This window comes from Pecten maximus, chromosome 3 (genome assembly GCF_902652985.1).
Source record: "Pecten maximus chromosome 3, xPecMax1.1, whole genome shotgun sequence".
NCBI classification, from domain to species: domain Eukaryota; kingdom Metazoa; phylum Mollusca; class Bivalvia; order Pectinida; family Pectinidae; genus Pecten; species Pecten maximus.
Genome location: NC_047017.1, coordinates 27,805,896 through 27,825,155, shown reverse-complemented (window position 1 = coordinate 27,825,155; position 19,260 = coordinate 27,805,896). Strand labels below are relative to the sequence as shown.

Sequence of the window (19,260 nt, the reverse complement as noted above, 5' to 3'; positions counted from 1 at the left end):
CCATTGGTTGTTTTTTTATTTACCCCCATTTACAAAAATAGTTGTCATTATTGGTAGGTATATTCCAGTTTATATGTAGATATTCATTTTAGCATTATTACTTTGTAGGGAAAGAACTCACTATTTTTGGATCTGCACCAACACCCTTTGCTTCCATCACAGAACATAGATGCCTTTATATCTACCAGCCGCAAAAATGTAAGTAATTCAGACAAGCAAAGTTAGTACATCAAGAAAGAGTACTTCTAAAGAATGGGTTGAGAGTTTTAAACCGAATTTAGCATATGAATTAGCATGAAACATTTTCTAGGGATGCAGGGTGTTCAAACACAGGTTTGGTTCTCCACAGGAAATACAAATGCAGGTTTGTGTAAATTCCACTCATTTTCAGGCCATATCTAATGTACATGAATGACTGAATGATTGAATGTATAAATTACATGTGTGTAACAAGATGAATGAATTTGTACAGTGTATGACTTAAAGAATGAGTTAGTATGTCCCATGTGTATGATTGATTGATTGAATTTGAAAACATTAAATGTGTATGCCCGAATTATTACAGTAGGTGTTGCAGTGATAGCCCACCCACCTTTATATAGGTGTCAACCATCCCGGATTATGCAGGAAGTGCCAGGAAAATCATTAAAATTTCCTCTCATTGGAGGTTTCAGAGGTTGACATGTATGCCTTTAACCTAAGCGACTATGGTTTGATTCCCCCGATCAGACATGTTATGGGGTCATCTGCTTGACCACACTAGCTTTCTCTGGGTAGTTTGGTTTCCTCCCACAGTAAGGCCTGTGGCATGCTCTATCTGGGCCAGCAACAGTGATTAGCATAATTATAACCCGTCTCACAATCGCTGTGAAATAACTGAAGTTTATAATTTATCATAGTTTTGTACTTGACAATTGAATTTCTCAGGTCATTTAATTAGTGTGACTTGTTTGTCCACCTGTCACCTGAACCATCTGCACCAGTAGCTGATCCTATTTATAGCTGTCTGTTGGTTTTAGAATAGTTTGTTCAAAGAGATTCCTCAGATGGTTTGTAAGCCATATATATACTTACTCAGCACTTCCTACAATAACGATCCCACATGTCAATCAGAATGTCTGTAAAATCTCGAGAGAATAAATCATGTAGCTTTAGATTGTGTGACCATGTGTCAGTTCACGGTCACCGTGGATAAGTGTTTGTCTGATCTGACAGTCATTCTAAACACAACCTCAAAGGAAACAAACTTTAAATTACTTGAGGAAGCAAGGACTATATTTGGAAACAAATTAATTTTGTGAATAGTGATCTGTTATCAGATGAGTCATGACAACCACTGCAATGTGGTTTACCTCAAAAGGTCAGCTGTCAAGGTCAAAGATGCCTTATAAGGAAGTCTAATACTGTAGGTTTTAATTTTATTTTCCTCCAGATATTTGAAAAAAGAAAATGCTTTTACTTGGCTTTTTTGCCATAAAGTTAAAAACCATTTGACATACAGTAAATCATGACCAGCCCTTGTTAGGTTATCACTTTAGATTCAGTGTTGTTTGTATCAACTAACCTGTGTATGTAATAAGATCAATATGATGTCCAGTTGTAGAGATTCGTCTGTTGAATCAACAGAGTCTGACAAATATCTAACTTAATCCTGCATGTCAGCATCCAGTTCAAACCAATGACAACACCACGAAACTTATTGTCATGTCTGACATAGGGGAGTCATGTCTGACATAGGGGACATGTCTGACATAGGGGAGTCATGGCAGTGTTGTCATTGTTTTTGTATCATTCACACTTAGCTCTCCTTCTCATAACTGAGGTTCATTAAGCTCAATATTCATGCAGTCTTGTATATGAAGCATCAATTTCATTGTGTTGCAGTTCTTTGCCCGTGTCATTTCTAATGCGATTCTATCACTTGACGTCACCAAGCACAACCAGTCATCAGCAACATCACCTGCATCTCCCACAAGTCCAAACAGGAAGTTTGTAGATGCTGCCACCAAGTGGCCAGCTCTTGTACTAGAACTTGCCAAGGACTTTGGCCTTGATCTGGACTTCTTTAAACGACACCATGTGTGTGAACTGTACTCTGGAGCCCACGACAGAATGGCCGAGGAGGTCAGTGTGTTTAACTTGTAGCTGTTGTAAACAAAGTGTATGATTGTATTATCAGACATTCTATAGGCAACATTCTGTACAAGGTTCATAATGTTCAGTTTGTCATATTTTACTGACAGTGCAGATAGACAAGGTTCATGCAGACTTTAAATAGGCCTCAAAGGAGGGAATGGACATACAGCCTTAACTATAATGAATTTAAATATTCTAAATCTCTTGTGACTCTTTATTCAAGAGTATTATTTGAAATTCAAGTTTTATTATTTGTTAGCAGGTTTGCTGTTGAAATTAATCTGTTTTGCCTTTCTTCCTCAGGTTCTTTTAACAGTAAATGACCATGAGTTGATTGGCTCACAACTTCTGTTGATTGCTGGACACAGAACAGCATACTTCCTTCTGGACTCCCACAAATCTAAAGGACTGGACTTGCTGACTTCCGTGTCACCAGCCCTCTCCACTTGGCTCAAGTCCCTGGTAGGTATCTCTGTCTACTGTGTGATAGATTCTATGTCCCTGGTAGGTACCTCTGTCTACTGTGTGATAGATTCTATGTCCCTGGTAGGTACCTCTGACCACTGTGTGATAGATTCTATGTCCCTGGTAGGTACCTCTGTCTACTGTGTGATGGATTCTATGTCCCTGGTAGGTACTTCTGTCTACTGTGTGATAGATTCTATGTCCCTGGTAGGTACCTCTGTCCACTGTGTGATGGATTCTATGTCCCTGGTAGGTACCTCTGTCTACTGTGTTATAGATTCTATGTCCCTGGTAGGTACTTCTGTCTACTGTGTTATAGATTCTATGTCCCTGGTAGGTACCTCTGTCCACTGTGTGATAGATTCTATGTCCCTGGTAGGTACTTCTGTCCACTGTGTGATAGATTCTATGTCCCTGGTAGGTACCTCTGTCCACTGTTATAGATTCTATGTCCCTGGTAGGTACCTCTGTCCACTGTGTGATAGATTCTATGTCCCTGGTAGGTACCTCTGTCTACTGTGTGATAGATTCTATGTCCCTGGTAGGTACCTCTGTCTACTGTGTTATAGATTCTATGTCCCTGGTAGGTACTTCTGTCTACTGTGTTATAGATTCTATGTCCCTGGTAGGTACCTCTGTCTACTGTGTGATAGATTCTATGTCCCTGGTAGGTACCTCTGTCCACTGTGTGATAGATTCTGTGTCCCTGGTAGGTACCTCTGTCCACTGTGTCATAGATTCTTTGTCCCTGGTAGGTACTTCTGTCTACTGTGTGATAGATTCTGTGTCTGTGTGGACTTTTAAGTGAAAGGAAAATTGATACAGGTTGATATTGAACTATAATGCATCTATGACAAAATAAAAAAAAACACTATTTTAAAATTCTTTTTCATGTGTTGCTGTTGTTGAGAAATATCTCTACTTAGAGTTCCATGTTATTGTTCCAGGACAAAGGACATCTGCGCCAGCCCAATGTGTCCGCTGAAGACATCGCAATGTTAGTTCAGCATGTGGCCAACAACTTGCCCGAGGGTTACTCCGAGTACGAACTGGCCATCTCTTTAGTGGACCTAGTACAATCCATGTCTTCAATGTCATAACATTAGTTTTACCTCCTGTAACCTCAACACCAAATGGGTTCAAATTCTCACCTGTGTTTCTACCAAGATAAACTCTATTTTACATACTCAGCAAATTACTGTAACACATTGTAATTGCATTCCTCTATATTTGGATGCAAAATATTAATTCTTTAATGAATATTTTGTTTTTACTTTCAATCTACACAAATTAAAATGCTTATAATTTATGCTGCAAAACTCACACAGCTATTTACAAAAAAATATTTATTTGAGATTTCATGGTATAGGGAAAGCAGTGTCATGTTTTGGGTTCTGACTAATGGTAATAAAAGTCATGTGTTTATTTGGTGATGGTTATCAAGGGAACTTCAGACATTAAACTATACAGAATTATATTTGTGATTAATTCAAGCAAGAACAGTGGTGTTGATTTGATATACACCAGTTCTTACACCTGTATGTACATATCTGTCCTACATACACAAGTCTTACACCTGTATGTACAGACCTGCCCTACATACACTAATCTTACACCTGTATATACAGATCTGTCCTACATACACTAATCTTACACCTGTATGTACAGATCTGTCCTACGTACACAAGTCTTACACCTGTATGTACAGACCTGTCCTACATACACTAATCTTACACCTGTATATACAGAACTGTCCTACATACACCAGTTCTTACACCTGTATATATAGACCTGTCCTACATACACCAGTTCTTACACCTGTATATACAGATCAGTCCTACATACACCAGTCTTACACCTGTATGTACAGACCTGTCCTACATACGCCAGTTCTTACACCTGTATGTACAGATCTGTCCTACATACACCTGTATGTACAGACCTGCCCTACATACACTAATCTTACACCTGTATATACAGATCTGTCCTACATACACTAATCTTACACCTGTATGTACAGATCTGTCCTACGTACACAAGTCTTACACCTGTATGTACAGACCTGTCCTACATACACTAATCTTACACCTGTATATACAGAACTGTCCTACATACACCAGTTCTTACACCTGTATATATAGACCTGTCCTACATACACCAGTTCTTACACCTGTATATACAGATCTGTCCTACATACACCAGTTCTTACACCTGTTTGTACAAACCTGTCCTACATACACCAGTCTTACACCTGTATGTACAGATCAGTCCTACATACACCAGTCTTACACCTGTATGTACAGACCTGTCCTACATACGCCAGTTCTTACACCTGTATGTACAGATCTGTCCTACATACACCTGCATGTACAGACCTGTCCTACATACACCAGTTCTTACACCTGTTTGTACAGACCTGTCCTACATACACCAGTCTTACAACTGTATGTACAGACCTGTCTATATTACATCTGTTCTTACACCTGTATATACAGATCTGTCCTACATACACTAGTTCTTACACCTGTATATACAGATCTGTCCTACATACACTAGTTCTTACACCTGTATATACAGACCTGTCCTACATACACTAGTTCTTACACCTGTATATACAGATCTGTCCTACATACACCAGTTCTTACACCTGTATGTACAGACCTGTCCTACATACACCAGTTCTTACACCTGTATATACAGAACTGTCCTACATACACCAGTTCTTACACCTGTATATACAGAACTGTCCTACATACACCAGTTAATTCTACAGACCTGTCCTACATACACCAGTTCTTACACCTGTATGTACAGACCTGTCCTACATATACCAGTTCTTACACCTGTATATACAGACCTGTCCTACATACACCAGTTCTTACACCTGTATATACAGACCTGTCCTACATACACCAGTTCTTACACCTGTATATACAGAACTGTCCTACATACACCAGTTCTTACACCTGTATATACAGAACTGTCCTACATACACCAGTTCTTACACCTGTATATACAGACCTGTCCTATATACACCAGTCTTACACCTGTATGTTCTTACAATTAAATGTAGCTAGCTTGTTAGAGGACAGCTTTTTATTTGTGTAAACATGACCAGTAATCTCAAAGATGGAGGTGTTTAGATGTGTAGAGGATATACAACATCTTGCCACTGTTTCATCATCATTAGATTTAACAAAGAAATCTTTGTTAAGGACATTTCCTTAAATTTTTTAAATTTTTTTAGTGCTTTTCTATGGAAAATTTTAGTTGAAAAAATTCCTTAACATTAAAACGTTCAGGAATATTAATTAAGTTGTGGCCAGATCACTTCAACTTAACACATACATTGTTAAGATTTTTGCCATTAATTTTCAAGAACAAGTTATATTTAATAAATTTGAATATATTCATTTCATAAACTTGAATAAATACTATTGATTAATTTACAGTCATTTAAGAGAAACAAGAGTGATTGATTTTTGCTTTTGTTAAATGAGGATTTTAATCTGCATACCATTTTTTGGTGTGTGAATGACACATGTTTAGCACGACATTTTCTATGCATCAGACTGTCTGCTGTTGAGGACTTCAGAGTTATATACGGTATATATGCACAAAATGTATAGAGTTATATACAGTAGGTACTGAATAGGAATGAATGAAAATGATACCAAAGATTCAGAGGATACTATACTTAGTCACACATTTAGATATGTCCCCTTGTACATGTGCTTCATTGTTTAAAGGCTACTTTTGAATTAATTCTGCTGTATTGTATTGGTCCGTTGCCATTTTACGTGTGTCTGTACAAACATTTTTTGATGTTGGTTCTTTCTTTACATGATCGAGGAGATGTTACTTGTAATAAGAGATTCCTTTACTACGAACAGCAAATCAACCCCCAATTTACACAGAAAAGGAATATCCCTGAAACATCCAGAAAGATAGCAATGCCTGTTTAGATGTTTATTTTGAGAATACTTTTGTGATCGTTTGAAAGGAAAGTTCTCATCATCAGAAGTAGGTGTAAGGACATGTCCGTGTATAGTGGTTGTAATGTAGATTGTGTGCTGTGGTTTAAACGTCAACATTAAGTTACAGGGAATAAATCTACTAAGACAATGTTCAGAGTGACAACTGAAGTATTGTAAAATGGTATTAGGTAGAACTGCTGTTTATAATGGTACACCGGCTATCTTGTTTAAAAGTGCTCATTTTGTAATTATTCTATAAATATTTTATGACTTTTAACATTTGTATGATTATGAGTATAAGAATATGAGATTTGATAAATGAGTGAGAGTATTTTTATTTTCATTTATATATCTTTGAATTCTGATGTTGTGCTCCAAATGTGCAATATTTTCACACCAGATTGTATGGTTTGTGTCACAATAAAAACTACCAATTGATGTGTCTGTAGTAATTGTATTGAAAGTATTTGATCCTTATTTGGTCCGAACTTCCTTGGGTGCAGTGAAACCATTTTAGCTCCCCTGGCCCAAAGGGCTGGTGAGCTTATGCCATGGTGCAGCGTGTGTCGTCCGTCTGTCGTCCTGCGTCCGTCAACATTTCCTTTAAATCCCTACTACAGTAGTCCTGAACACTTAAATGGATTTTAATGAAATTTGGTCTGAAGCATTATTGGACAAAGGGGATCAAATGTTGTATAAATGGATGATGTAGCTCACCTGGGGCCAGAGGGGTGGAGCCCAATAGGGGAAATTGAGGTGAATCCTTTAAATTGCTACTAGTTTAAACCCTTGATATCCCCATCCCATAACCATATACAATGTATAGCATTGCTGGACATCAAGAGATAAACACAATCATGTCATAGATGTAGGCCCTGGGGTCTTTCCCCACCCCTAGGGACTTAGTTTCTTTGATATCTCTTTGGAACCATTGGGATCCCCACTCTATAACCATGTATAGTATTGTTGGTCAGAAAGAGATAAACACAATCCTGATCTTAAAAATAGGCCATTGAGTCTTTCCCCACCCCATAACCATATATAGCATTGTTTGACATAAACAAATATTGATATTAACAAATAGAACATTAACATTATTTTGATGTTGCTAAAATCCAACCAGGTGAGCAATACAGGCCCTATATGCCTATTGTTGTATGAACAGTGGGTCTGACCCCCAAAGGGTCTGAGGGGCAGGGCCCAATAGGGAAAATATAGCAAATGCTCTTAAATCCTTCCCAACAGATTAATAGGTTAAGCAGTCTTGGGTGAAGGGAAGCCATTTCTGTATAAACAGTTGTTCTGGCCCAACCAGGGACGTGAGGGGCATGGCCCAATAGGGGCCCAATAGGGGAAACATAGCAAATTCTTATACATTGTAGATCCTTCTCTAGAAATGTCGCATGTTTTGCTATTATCACTGAAATATTCAGGTGAGCAATACAAGCCTTCTTGGCCTCTTGTTAAACACAACCAGCTGCTAAACGTTATAGAATTATGATACAAAATATAAAGTCAAATGCAAAGCAAGGACATGGAAAGCTATAAGAATGGAGGTGGGACCATATAGTCTTGGAAGGTAGGAGTGTCCAGAAAACACGATGTGGCCAATTTCTTTATACAAAATGTATCAAGATTTATCTTTACATTTAGTGTGGTAAATAACACCGGTCCTGTAGAAGTGCCAGCATTGTCCTGGCGGTCTGACGTTTGACAAGTTTAGGAGTTTATCATAATATCAAGAGAGAGAGATGCTCTCCCCCAGTGTTCCTGGAACATTTCAATGAAATGCAACTGTAAGTCGAAACCTTCCCAATCCAATAAAAATTATCATTTTACGGTTTTAGATCACGATCACCAGGCCCTAAGGCCAAGTGAGCTTTCGTTTTGGTGCAGTGTCTGTCATATGTATGGGTTAGCTTTGAGCAACTTCTCTATAACTTTAAGGCCTATCGAGCTACGTATGTATTTGGCTGGTAGATTCTTCATATGACGCCAGACAACGATTTAGTTCGACCCATTTTAAGGTCACGGGGTCAAGTTTGTTGTCAACATCAAACGGCTTCTGATAAAAGGGCTTAGAATCAACATATTTTAACGGTTGGTTCCTTATATGACGCATGAAAAAAATGGTGAAAAGAAATTACCTTTATCCATATTCAAGGCAACAGAGGTCGACTTTCTTGAAACACTCAAATGACCTCTTCTGATGAATTAAAGGCATAGAATCAAGCTATCTGACTGGTAGTTTCCTGAAATAATGGCAAATTTCTAAAAAGGAAATGTCTTTAACCAACTTTTCAAGGTCACAGGGGTCAAACTGATTTGAAAAATCTCGATTTCTCCTGGTTAACCAAAACGCCTAGAGTCAAAATGTTGGCTGGTAGATGTCTGGGATGATGCCAAAAAAAATTGAAGAGGATGAACTTGATCCATATTCAGGCTCACCGAGGTAATTTACAGCACAAAAAGCATTTCCTTTGATTTTTAGAAATCATCAAAATGACACCCAGTTAAGCGATGCAGGCCCATTGGGCCTCTTGTCTGTACTTCCTTACACGATGCGTATCAATAGGATGAGAATTGTGAGTATGATAAATGAGTAAATTGCGAGATGTGATTTAACAGTGTTGATAGCATGTTAAACAGTAACAATGTACTTATCCAATGTACGCCAGTCTCTTGTTTGCCTCTATCTGGCTGTTTCTGACCTTGTTGGGTGCATTGATACGTTTTTAGAAGCAAACGTTTGTTAAAATGTGTGAAGTTGGTATGCTATTGCGATTAGAGGAGTGTATTCTCACGGCTAACATACGTTTGGATAATTGTCTGTTTCATAATTCGAGTCTTCTGATGTTGTGTGGCCACATTTATACACATGAATATTTAGTGTTATCTAAAAATAATAAATCACGGCTTATACTTATGCAAATTCGCTTCTTATCATAATAAACCAGAGCGGAGTCTTTCAATCTAAATATATAAATGATATTTTATGCTAAATAACATTTAAATATGTCTAGGTAATTCACAATGTCAGAACAAACAATAGTGGCAGGACGCAAGGGCAAAATATTTCAAACTTTCCGCACACGCTCAAACTACGTCCAGGGACAGTGATTGCTTTAATCATCGGGGTATACCAGTACGTCGGAGGGCGAACAGAGCGTCAAAACAAAAGTATGAACAACAGCATGGCATTATACGACAACTGATGAACCAGTCGTCACACTCACAAAATGCTGAGCGCTAAGCGTTGGATATATGAAAGAAGAACGTAGAATAGTAATTCGAGAAAGCAGTATGGGATATCCACACTAAAACGAAGCGGGAGTTCCAGCACGCTCAACACAATGTCGGTAAACATCCATATCAAAACGAAATTGTAGTTCTAACTCAAACTCAACACAATGTCGGTAAACATCCATATCAAAACGAAATTGTAGTTCTAACTCAAACTCGACACAATGTCGGTAAACATCCATATCAAAACGAAATTGTAGTTCTGACTCAAACTCGACACAATGTCGGTAAACATCCATATCAAAACGAAATTGTAGTTCTGACTCAAACTCGACACAATGTCGGTAAACATTCATATCAAAACGAAATTGTAGTTCTGACTCAAACTCGACACAATGTCGGTAAACATTCATATCAAAACGAAATTGTAGTTCTGACTCAAACTCGACACCATGTCGGTAAACATCCATATCAAAACGAAAGTGTAGTTCTGACTCAAACTCGACACAATGTCGGTAAACATCCATATCAAAACGAAATTGTAGTTCTGACTCAAACTCGACACAATGTCGGTAAACATCCATATCAAAACGAAATTGTAGTTCTGACTCAAACTCGACACCATGTCGGTAAACATTCATATCAAAACGAAATTGTAGTTCTAACTCAAACTCGACACAATGTCGAAAAACGTAATTCCAACACATACCCGACACAATGTCAGTAAACGTGAACAGAAACAACAGAGAATACCCATTATATAAAGCAGTCATGATCCTAACTAAAAATCGATAAAAAGGGGCACGTAAATGAGGGAAACTACGAACATAATATAGATTGTCATGGAAACCATTAAAAACTACACCCAAGACCTATGTGGGTGACAATGGAACCACTAGGCATAAGCCAAAAACGAGAATTTATAACAGCCTTTCGAAGAAGGGATGTGCCGGAAGGAGAGGGGATGGTTTTGTCTGGCGGAATACCAATAGTTAAGGTGGGGATGGCGATCAGGCTATGGACAGATTTGTGGCATGAGAATGAAACTGGCTCTATGACGCTGTTTGGCGAGTTTTGTAGGACAGTTAGTGTGTCTGAAGCATGTCAGAGAATGACTAGTTTTAAGATTTTGTTTCAGAAGACCTAAACATTGTTTGTAGTAGCTATAGTAATATGTTTTGACCATTTAAAATCTGATCGCGGCGTTTGGGCTAGTGTGATCCTGAGGAATGTGTTTATGTCGTAAGAGCACTTATCTGAACTGAAGGCCATTAGACAATCTCCTTCCTATTTTGATGCAGCATTAATATCTGGTATGAGTAGTGTGCAGTTAATTGGGAGGTAATTTCTAAATTGATAATTCTATCGTCCGCAAAATTTATCCCAAGACTTACCCTGAGGGACGCCTGAAGTGGGGCTAAGCTAACCATCGAGGATGACGTGTGTTGGAGAGGAAAGCCGAGCTCTGTGTAGTTAATCTATAATGAGAAGTTTGTTGGTAACTTTTTCAAAGACCTTTACGAAATCCATTATTACGATGTCTCTGTATTTTTATTGTGTGTTTGTGAAAGTTCATTTACGAACAAATGTGTTTCACGTGAGCGTGCTTTCCTACAACCATATTGGCGGTCGTAAAGATTAGAACGCTAGGCTTTTCTATGTGTTTCACGATATGGCTTCAAACTATGTGTTATATGATTTTACAGTAAATGCATGTAAGTAAAACTGGGCGGTAGTTTTCAGCCTTTTATTGTTCTCCCTTTTGTAAACTTGGGCAGCATTTGTGTGATTCCGGTTATCGAGTACTTGGCTTCATTGTATTGATCTATTGGAAAATGAGAGTTGGGATTGGTGCTGTGTGGTTTTGTTAACTGGGTCACTGGCTATATTTTTGTTTAGGTTTAACAACGGGTTTTCTTAATACCTGGGATAGTTACAAGAAGTTGTTCATTTTCTGGATGGGGACTTGGGCCTTTTGTCTGGTGAGTTGTCATTCAAAATCTCAGCCTTTCAAAAGTGGCTGTGACCACAGGGACTTGAGAATTAGTTACAATCTACATGTATTTGGACCTTCCCTAGTGTGTATAGCACATATTGAGACGTTTTGGGGAGCTCGATTAAAATTCGGTAAAAATGACACTCCGGTGTTCATATACTAGCCCTCAAAACGTCTCAAGATGTTCTATATACACTAGGGAAGGTCCAAATACATGTAGATTGTAACTAATTTTGAAGTCCCTGTGCCTGTGACAAAGAGTCCGTCACGTTTGGTGAGATAGTTGTATATGCGATGGGAATTGATTTCATCGTACTGGGCCTAAAAAGGTTTTGAATTTTGGTACTGTAACTTTGGTGATGTGAAGGTTAAGAGACAGCTCAGACCACCACAGCAGTGACACACTGCTCCATATGCCATCCTTTCTACTTCAAATTTGAGATGACGTCAGCATTCAAGTGACATATTTTACACTACATTAAAGGCTAGTTGCTCAACAAGTAGAGAGAGAGAGCGATTGTGAAATCTGATGTTACGATGTCATTTGTCACAGAGCCTGTCAGAACGTCAACTAAAACACTTAAATCTCACCTACAGTGTAATCTGTCTTAAAATCGCACTTTTGACTTGTTCTTATTATTTCCATAAGAATGGAAAGAATTCTGGCAGACCTGGACCACATTGGAATAAAACACTACCCATAAATTAGTATTGACTTTAATAATCAATAAATTATTTACAACTCTTGTGCTGATAGACTTTTGTTAACGAGTCAGTATATAGTGAAATACTTAGCCTACTTAATATGACAGGGTCATCATCATGTTATCAAAGTTTAGCATTTAAAATTTGCTCTGGATTTAAATTCAATTAGTCACACTGATACCACGAGCTTAAAAACTAGCACGGTATCAATATAGTTCAAGTTCATTTTATTTACCTGTCAAGCATTTACGTGAAATCGTAATTTTCTTATACATGTGTTTTATACTATAAGAGATAAATAAAAGATGACCAGCCAAAAATGGCTTATCAGACACGATATTGTGGTCATAAAACACATAGTAAAATCCACCAATCCTAATGAGAATCACAGATATTAAACATCAAATTAATGGAGCAAGGCAACTTCTTTTTCTCTACACAGAATAAAAATGAGTAGCTAAGATTGACCCCAACTTATATCTCTTATATGTGAGTAAATACTATCAATATCTGTGGGTGGTATGTCGAATTATCGCCAATCGGCCCCGGTATACATTGTAGGCCCCCAAATAGTTACTTACAATAAATGTACTTTTTATACGCCCTCCAAACACCACTGTCACGTGACTGTATAAGATGTCACCCATTAAAGTTCTATAAATGTAATCTAGTACATCACATAATTAAATTCACCAGAATTTTTCTGTTCAATGTGACGTCGGTAGGGCAAATGAAACCGCAAATGACACCAGGAGACTGATTGATCGATTCTGTTTTGAAGACGCTTCTAATGGTTAACTATTTGTTAATGAATAATTGATGTACATGTACGTGATATTGCAGATATTGAGTTATTTATAGCCCTAATTAGTATCGACCTACACCATGTAAACCGATGATTGATCAGTGCTGAACACTAGTGAGCACCACAATGCCCTCGCTTTGATTGATATTTAGGTTGTTAATATCCCAAGTAAGAAGTTGTAATGTATGGTCGTATTGATCAGTTGTATTATAAGGTCGTATCTATACCACGTGACATGAAAATGATGCTGATGCTGTAAGGATGTTCACATGTTCAACGAGGAGTGTCAAAAGATCTCTTCCATAGACAATGGAATTTTGCCTACTAACCAATTTGGCCTTAAACAGGTATTATTTGCAACAACCCTAGAAACAACACGAGTTATATTAAAAAACCAAACAAAACAACAACAACAAAAAACAAAAAAACAAAATACAAAATACAAACAAAAGGTGCCAGGGGCCTGTGCTATGGCTCACTTAGATTGCCCAACAGAGGTTTACGACAGGGTTCACTTTTTTCTTTCTTTTTCTTAAAACGATCAAAACAATGTCGTATGCTCTTATCTGAGCTTATATTCTGAAGTAATGATATATGGCCAGCAGTTACTAATGGACATATTTTACGTGGAACCTGACTAGAATTATCATAGACCCTTTGGTTTTGTCTCTACTTCCCCTGTTCTATTTTTGAGAACATGGCATGACAAGACCTCCCCGACAGTTATTTACTGATGAGACAGTACAGTAACATTAGTGACGTTGTAAAGTACTGACGGCCCAGACCTCCCCGACAGTTACAGTAACATTAGTGATGTTGTAAAGTACAGACGTCCCAGACCTCCCCGACAGTTATTTACTGATGAGACAGTTACAGTAACATTAGTGATGTTGTAAAGTACAGACGGCCCAGACCTCCCCGACAGTTACAGTAACATCAGTGATGTTGTAAAGTACAGTCACCCCAGACCTCCCCGACAGTTATTTACTGATGAGACAGTTACAGTAACATTAGTGATGTTGTAAAGTACAGACGTCCCAGACCTCCCTGACAGTTATTTACTGATGAGACAGTACAGTAACATTAGTGATGTTGTAAAGTACAGACGCCCCAGACCTCCCTGACAGTTATTTACTGATGAGACAGTACAGTAACATTAGTGATGTTGTAAAGTACAGACGTCCCCAGACCTCCCCTGACAGTTATTTACTGATGAGACAGTACAGTAACATTAGTGATGTTGTAAAGTACAGACGCCCCAGACCTCCCTGACAGTTATTTACTGATGAGACAGTTACAGTAACATTAGTGATGTTGTAAAGTACAGACGCCCCAGACCTCCCCGACAGTTATTTACTGATGAGACAGTACAGTAACATTAGTGATGTTGTAAAGTACAGACGCCCAGACCTCCCCGACAGTTATTTACTGATGAGACAGTACAGTAACATTAGTGATGTTGTAAGTACAGACGGCCCAGACCTCCCTGACAGTTATTTACTGATGAGACAGTACAGTAACATTAGTGATGTTGTAAAGTACAGACGCCCAGACCTCCCCGACAGTTATTTACTGATGAGACAGTACAGTAACATTAGTGATGTTGTAAAGTACAGACGCCCCAGACCTCCCCGACAGTTATTTACTGATGAGACAGTACAGTAACATTAGTGATGTTGTAAAGTACAGACGTCCCAGACCTCCCCGACAGTTATTTACTGATGAGACAGTACAGTAACATTAGTGATGTTGTAAAGTACAGACGCCCCAGACCTCCCCGACAGTTATTTACTGATGAGACAGTACAGTAACATTAGTGATGTTGTAAAGTACAGACGCCCAGACCTCCCCGACAGTTATTTACTGATGAGACAGTACAGTAACATTAGTGATGTTGTAAAGTACAGACGGCCCAGACCTCCCCGACAGTTATAGTAACATTAGTGACGTTGTAAAGTACAGACGCCCCAGACCTCCCCGACAGTTATTTACTGATGAGACAGTACAGTAACATTAGTGATGTTGTAAAGTACAGACGCCCAGACCTCCCCGACAGTTATTTACTGATGAGACAGTACAGTAACATTAGTGATGTTGTAAAGTACAGACGCCCCAGACCTCCCTGACAGTTATTTACTGATGAGACAGTACAGTAACATTAGTGATGTTGTAAGTACAGACGCCCAGACCTCCCCGACAGTTATTTACTGATGAGACAGTACAGTAACATTAGTGATGTTGTAAAGTACAGACGCCCCAGACCTCCCCGACAGTTATTTACTGATGAGACAGTACAGTAACATTAGTGATGTTGTAAAGTACAGACGCCCCAGACCTCCCCGACAGTTATTTACTGATGAGACAGTACAGTAACATTAGTGATGTTGTAAAGTACAGACGTCCCAGACCTCCCCGACAGTTATTTACTGATGAGACAGTACAGTAACATTAGTGATGTTGTAAAGTACAGACGCCCCAGACCTCCCCGACAGTTATTTACTGATGAGACAGTACAGTAACATTAGTGATGTTGTAAAGTACAGACGCCCCAGACCTCCCCGACAGTTATTTACTGATGAGACAGTACAGTAACATTAGTGATGTTGTAATGTACAGACGCCCCAGACCTCCCCGACAGTTATTTACTGATGAGACAGTACAGTAACATTAGTGATGTTGTAAAGTACAGACGCCCAGACCTCCCCGACAGTTATAGTAACATTAGTGACGTTGTACAGTACAGACGCCCCAGACCTCCCCGACAGTTATTTACTGATGAGACAGTTACAGTAACATTAGTGATGTTGTAAAGTACAGACGTCCCAGACCTCCCCGACAGTTATTTACTGATGAGACAGTACAGTAACATTAGTGATGTTGTGTAGTACAGACGGCCCAGACCTCCCCGACAGTTATTTACTGATGAGACAGTACAGTAACATTAGTGATGTTGTAAAGTACAGACGCCCCATACCTCCCCGACAGTTATTTACTGATGAGACAGTATAGTAACATTAGTGATGTTGTAAAGTACAGACGCCCCAGACCTCCCCGACAGTTATTTACTGATGAGACAGTACAGTAACATTAGTGATGTTGTAAAGTACAGACGTCCCAGACCTCCCCGACAGTTATTTACTGATGAGACAGTACAGTAACATTAGTGATGTTGTAAAGTACAGACGCCCCAGACCTCCCCGACAGTTATTTACTGATGAGACAGTTACAGTAACATTAGTGATGTTGTAAAGTACAGACGTCCCAGACCTCCCGACAGTTATTTACTGATGAGACAGTACAGTAACATTAGTGATGTTGTAAAGTACAGACGCCCCAGACCTCCCCGACAGTTATTTACTGATGAGACAGTTACAGTAACATTAGTGATGTTGTAAAGTACAGACGTCCCAGACCTCCCCGACAGTTATTTACTGATGAGACAGTACAGTAACATTAGTGATGTTGTAAAGTACAGACGCCCCAGACCTCCCCGACAGTTATTTACTGATGAGACAGTACAGTAACATTAGTGATGTTGTAAAGTACAGACGCCCCAGACCTCCCCGACAGTTATTTACTGATGAGACAGTACAGTAACATTAGTGATGTTGTAAAGTACAGACGTCCCAGACCTCCCCGACAGTTATTTACTGATGAGACAGTACAGTAACATTAGTGATGTTGTAAAGTACAGACGCCCCAGACCTCCCTGTCAGTTATTTACTGATGAGACAGTGCAGTGATGTTGTAAAGTACAGACGTCCCAGACCTCCCCGACAGTTATTTACTGATGAGACAGTACAGTAACATTAGTGATGTTGTAAAGTACAGACGCCCCAGACCTCCCCGACAGTTATTTACTGATGAGACAGTACAGTAACATTAGTGATGTTGTAAAGTACAGACGCCCAGACCTCCCCGACAGTTATTTACTGATGAGACAGTACAGTAACATTAGTGACGTTGTAAAGTACAGACGCCCCAGACCTCCCCGACAGTTATTTACTGATGAGACAGTACAGTAACATTAGTGATGTTGTAAAGTACAGACGTCCCAGACCTCCCCGACAGTTATTTACTGATGAGACAGTACAGTAACATTAGTGATGTTGTAAGTACAGACGCCCCAGACCTCCCCGACAGTTATTTACTGATGAGACAGTACAGTAACATTAGTGATGTTGTAAAGCACAGACGCCCCATACCTCCCCGACAGTTATTTATTGATGAGACAGTATAGTAACATTAGTGATGTTGTAAAGTACAGTCGCCCCAGACCTCCCCGACAGTTACAGTAACATTAGTGATGTTGTAAAGTACAGACGTCCCAGACCTCCCCGACAGTTATTTACTGATGAGACAGTATAGTAACATTAGTGATGTTGTAAAGTACAGACGCCCCAGACCTCCCCGACAGTTATTTAGTCATGAGACAGTTACAGTAACATTAGTGATGTTGTAAAGTACAGACGTCCCAGACCTCCCCGACAGTTACAGTAACATTAGTGATGTTGTAAAGTACAGACGCCCCAGACCTCCCCGACAGTTATTTACTGATGAGACAGTACAGTAACATTAGTGACGTTGTAAAGTACAGACGTCCCAGACCTCCCCGACAGTTATTTACTGATGAGACAGTACAGTAACATTAGTGATGTTGTAAAGTACAGACGCCCCAGACCTCCCCGACAGTTATTTACTGATGAGACAGTACAGTAACATTAGTGATGTTGTAAAGTACAGTCGCCCCAGACCTCCCCGACAGTTATTTACTGATGAGACAGTACAGTAACATTAGTGATGTTGTGTAGTATAGACGTCCCAGACCTCCCCGACAGTTATTTACTGATGAGACAGTACATTAACATTAATGACCTTGTAAAGTACAGACGGCCCAGACCTCCCCGACAGTTATTTACTGATGAGACAGTACAGTAACATTAGTGATGTTGTAAAGTACAGACGCCCCAGACCTCCCCGACAGTTATTTACTGATGAGACACTACAGTAACATTAGTGATGTTGTAAAGTACAGTCGCCCCAGACCTCCCCGACAGTTTTTTACTGATGAGACACTACAGTAACATTAGTGATGTTGTAAAGTACAGTCGCCCCAGACCTCCCCGACAGTTATTTACTGATGAGACAGTATAGTAACATTAGTGATGTTGTGTAGTACAGACGCCCCAGACCTCCCCGACAGTTATTTACTGATGAGACAGTTACAGTAACATTAGTGATGTTGTAAAGTACAGACGTCCCAGACCTCCCTGACAGTTATTTACTGATGAGACAGTACAGTAACATTAGTGATGTTGTAAAGTACAGACGTCCCAGACCTCCCCGACAGTTATTTACTGATGAGACAGTACAGTAACATTAGTGATGTTGTAAAGTACAGACGTCCCAGACCTCCCTGACAGTTATTTACTGATGAGACAGTTACAGTAACATTAGTGATGTTGTAAAGTACAGACGTCCCAGACCTCCCCGACAGTAACATTAGTGATGTTGTGTAGTACAGACGCCCCAGACCTCCCCGACAGTTATTTACTGATGAGACAGTACAGTAACATTAGTGATGTTGTAAAGTACAGACGTCCCAGACCTCCCCGACAGTTATTTACTGATGAGACAGTTACAGTAACATTAGTGATGTTGTGTAGTACAGACGGCCCAGACCTCCCCGACAGTTACAGTAACATTAGTGATGTTGTAAAGTACAGACGTCCCAGACCTCCCCGACAGTTATTTACTGATGAGACAGTACAGTAACATTAGTGATGTTGTAAAGTACAGACGTCCCAGACCTCCCCGACAGTTATTTAATGATGAGACAGTACAGTAACATTAGTGATGTTGTAAAGTACAGACGCCCCAGACCTCCCCGACAGTTATTTACTGATGAGACAGCACAGTAACATTAGTGATGT

General features: G+C 39.4%; 1 protein-coding gene and 1 long non-coding RNA gene across 5 annotated transcripts in view; one reads left to right on the top strand and one right to left on the bottom strand.

The window, feature by feature from the left end:
* The window catches only part of LOC117323781 (rab3 GTPase-activating protein non-catalytic subunit-like), a 43,155-nt gene extending 38,939 nt beyond the window's left edge, over positions 1 to 4,216 (top strand). The window contains exons 31-34 of the mRNA XM_033879217.1: positions 109 to 198; positions 1,885 to 2,124; positions 2,440 to 2,598; positions 3,549 to 4,216. Of these exons, the coding sequence (XP_033735108.1) occupies positions 109 to 198; positions 1,885 to 2,124; positions 2,440 to 2,598; positions 3,549 to 3,701 (642 nt within the window). The 3' untranslated portion in view covers positions 3,702 to 4,216. The remainder of the gene's footprint in view (positions 1 to 108; positions 199 to 1,884; positions 2,125 to 2,439; positions 2,599 to 3,548) is intronic.
* LOC117323782 lies at positions 4,136 to 7,022 on the bottom strand. Of its 4 annotated transcripts, none has more exons than XR_004531829.1 (3): positions 4,977 to 7,022; positions 4,530 to 4,906; positions 4,136 to 4,177 (listed from the first exon to the last, which is right to left on the bottom strand). It is a non-coding gene; the product is annotated as an uncharacterized LOC117323782 (long non-coding RNA). The 4 variants fall into 4 exon arrangements; XR_004531831.1 differs by having other exon boundaries at positions 4,530 to 4,962; positions 5,033 to 7,022; XR_004531830.1 differs by having other exon boundaries at positions 4,137 to 4,191; positions 4,544 to 4,906.
* Positions 7,023 to 19,260: the final 12,238 nt, after the last annotated feature.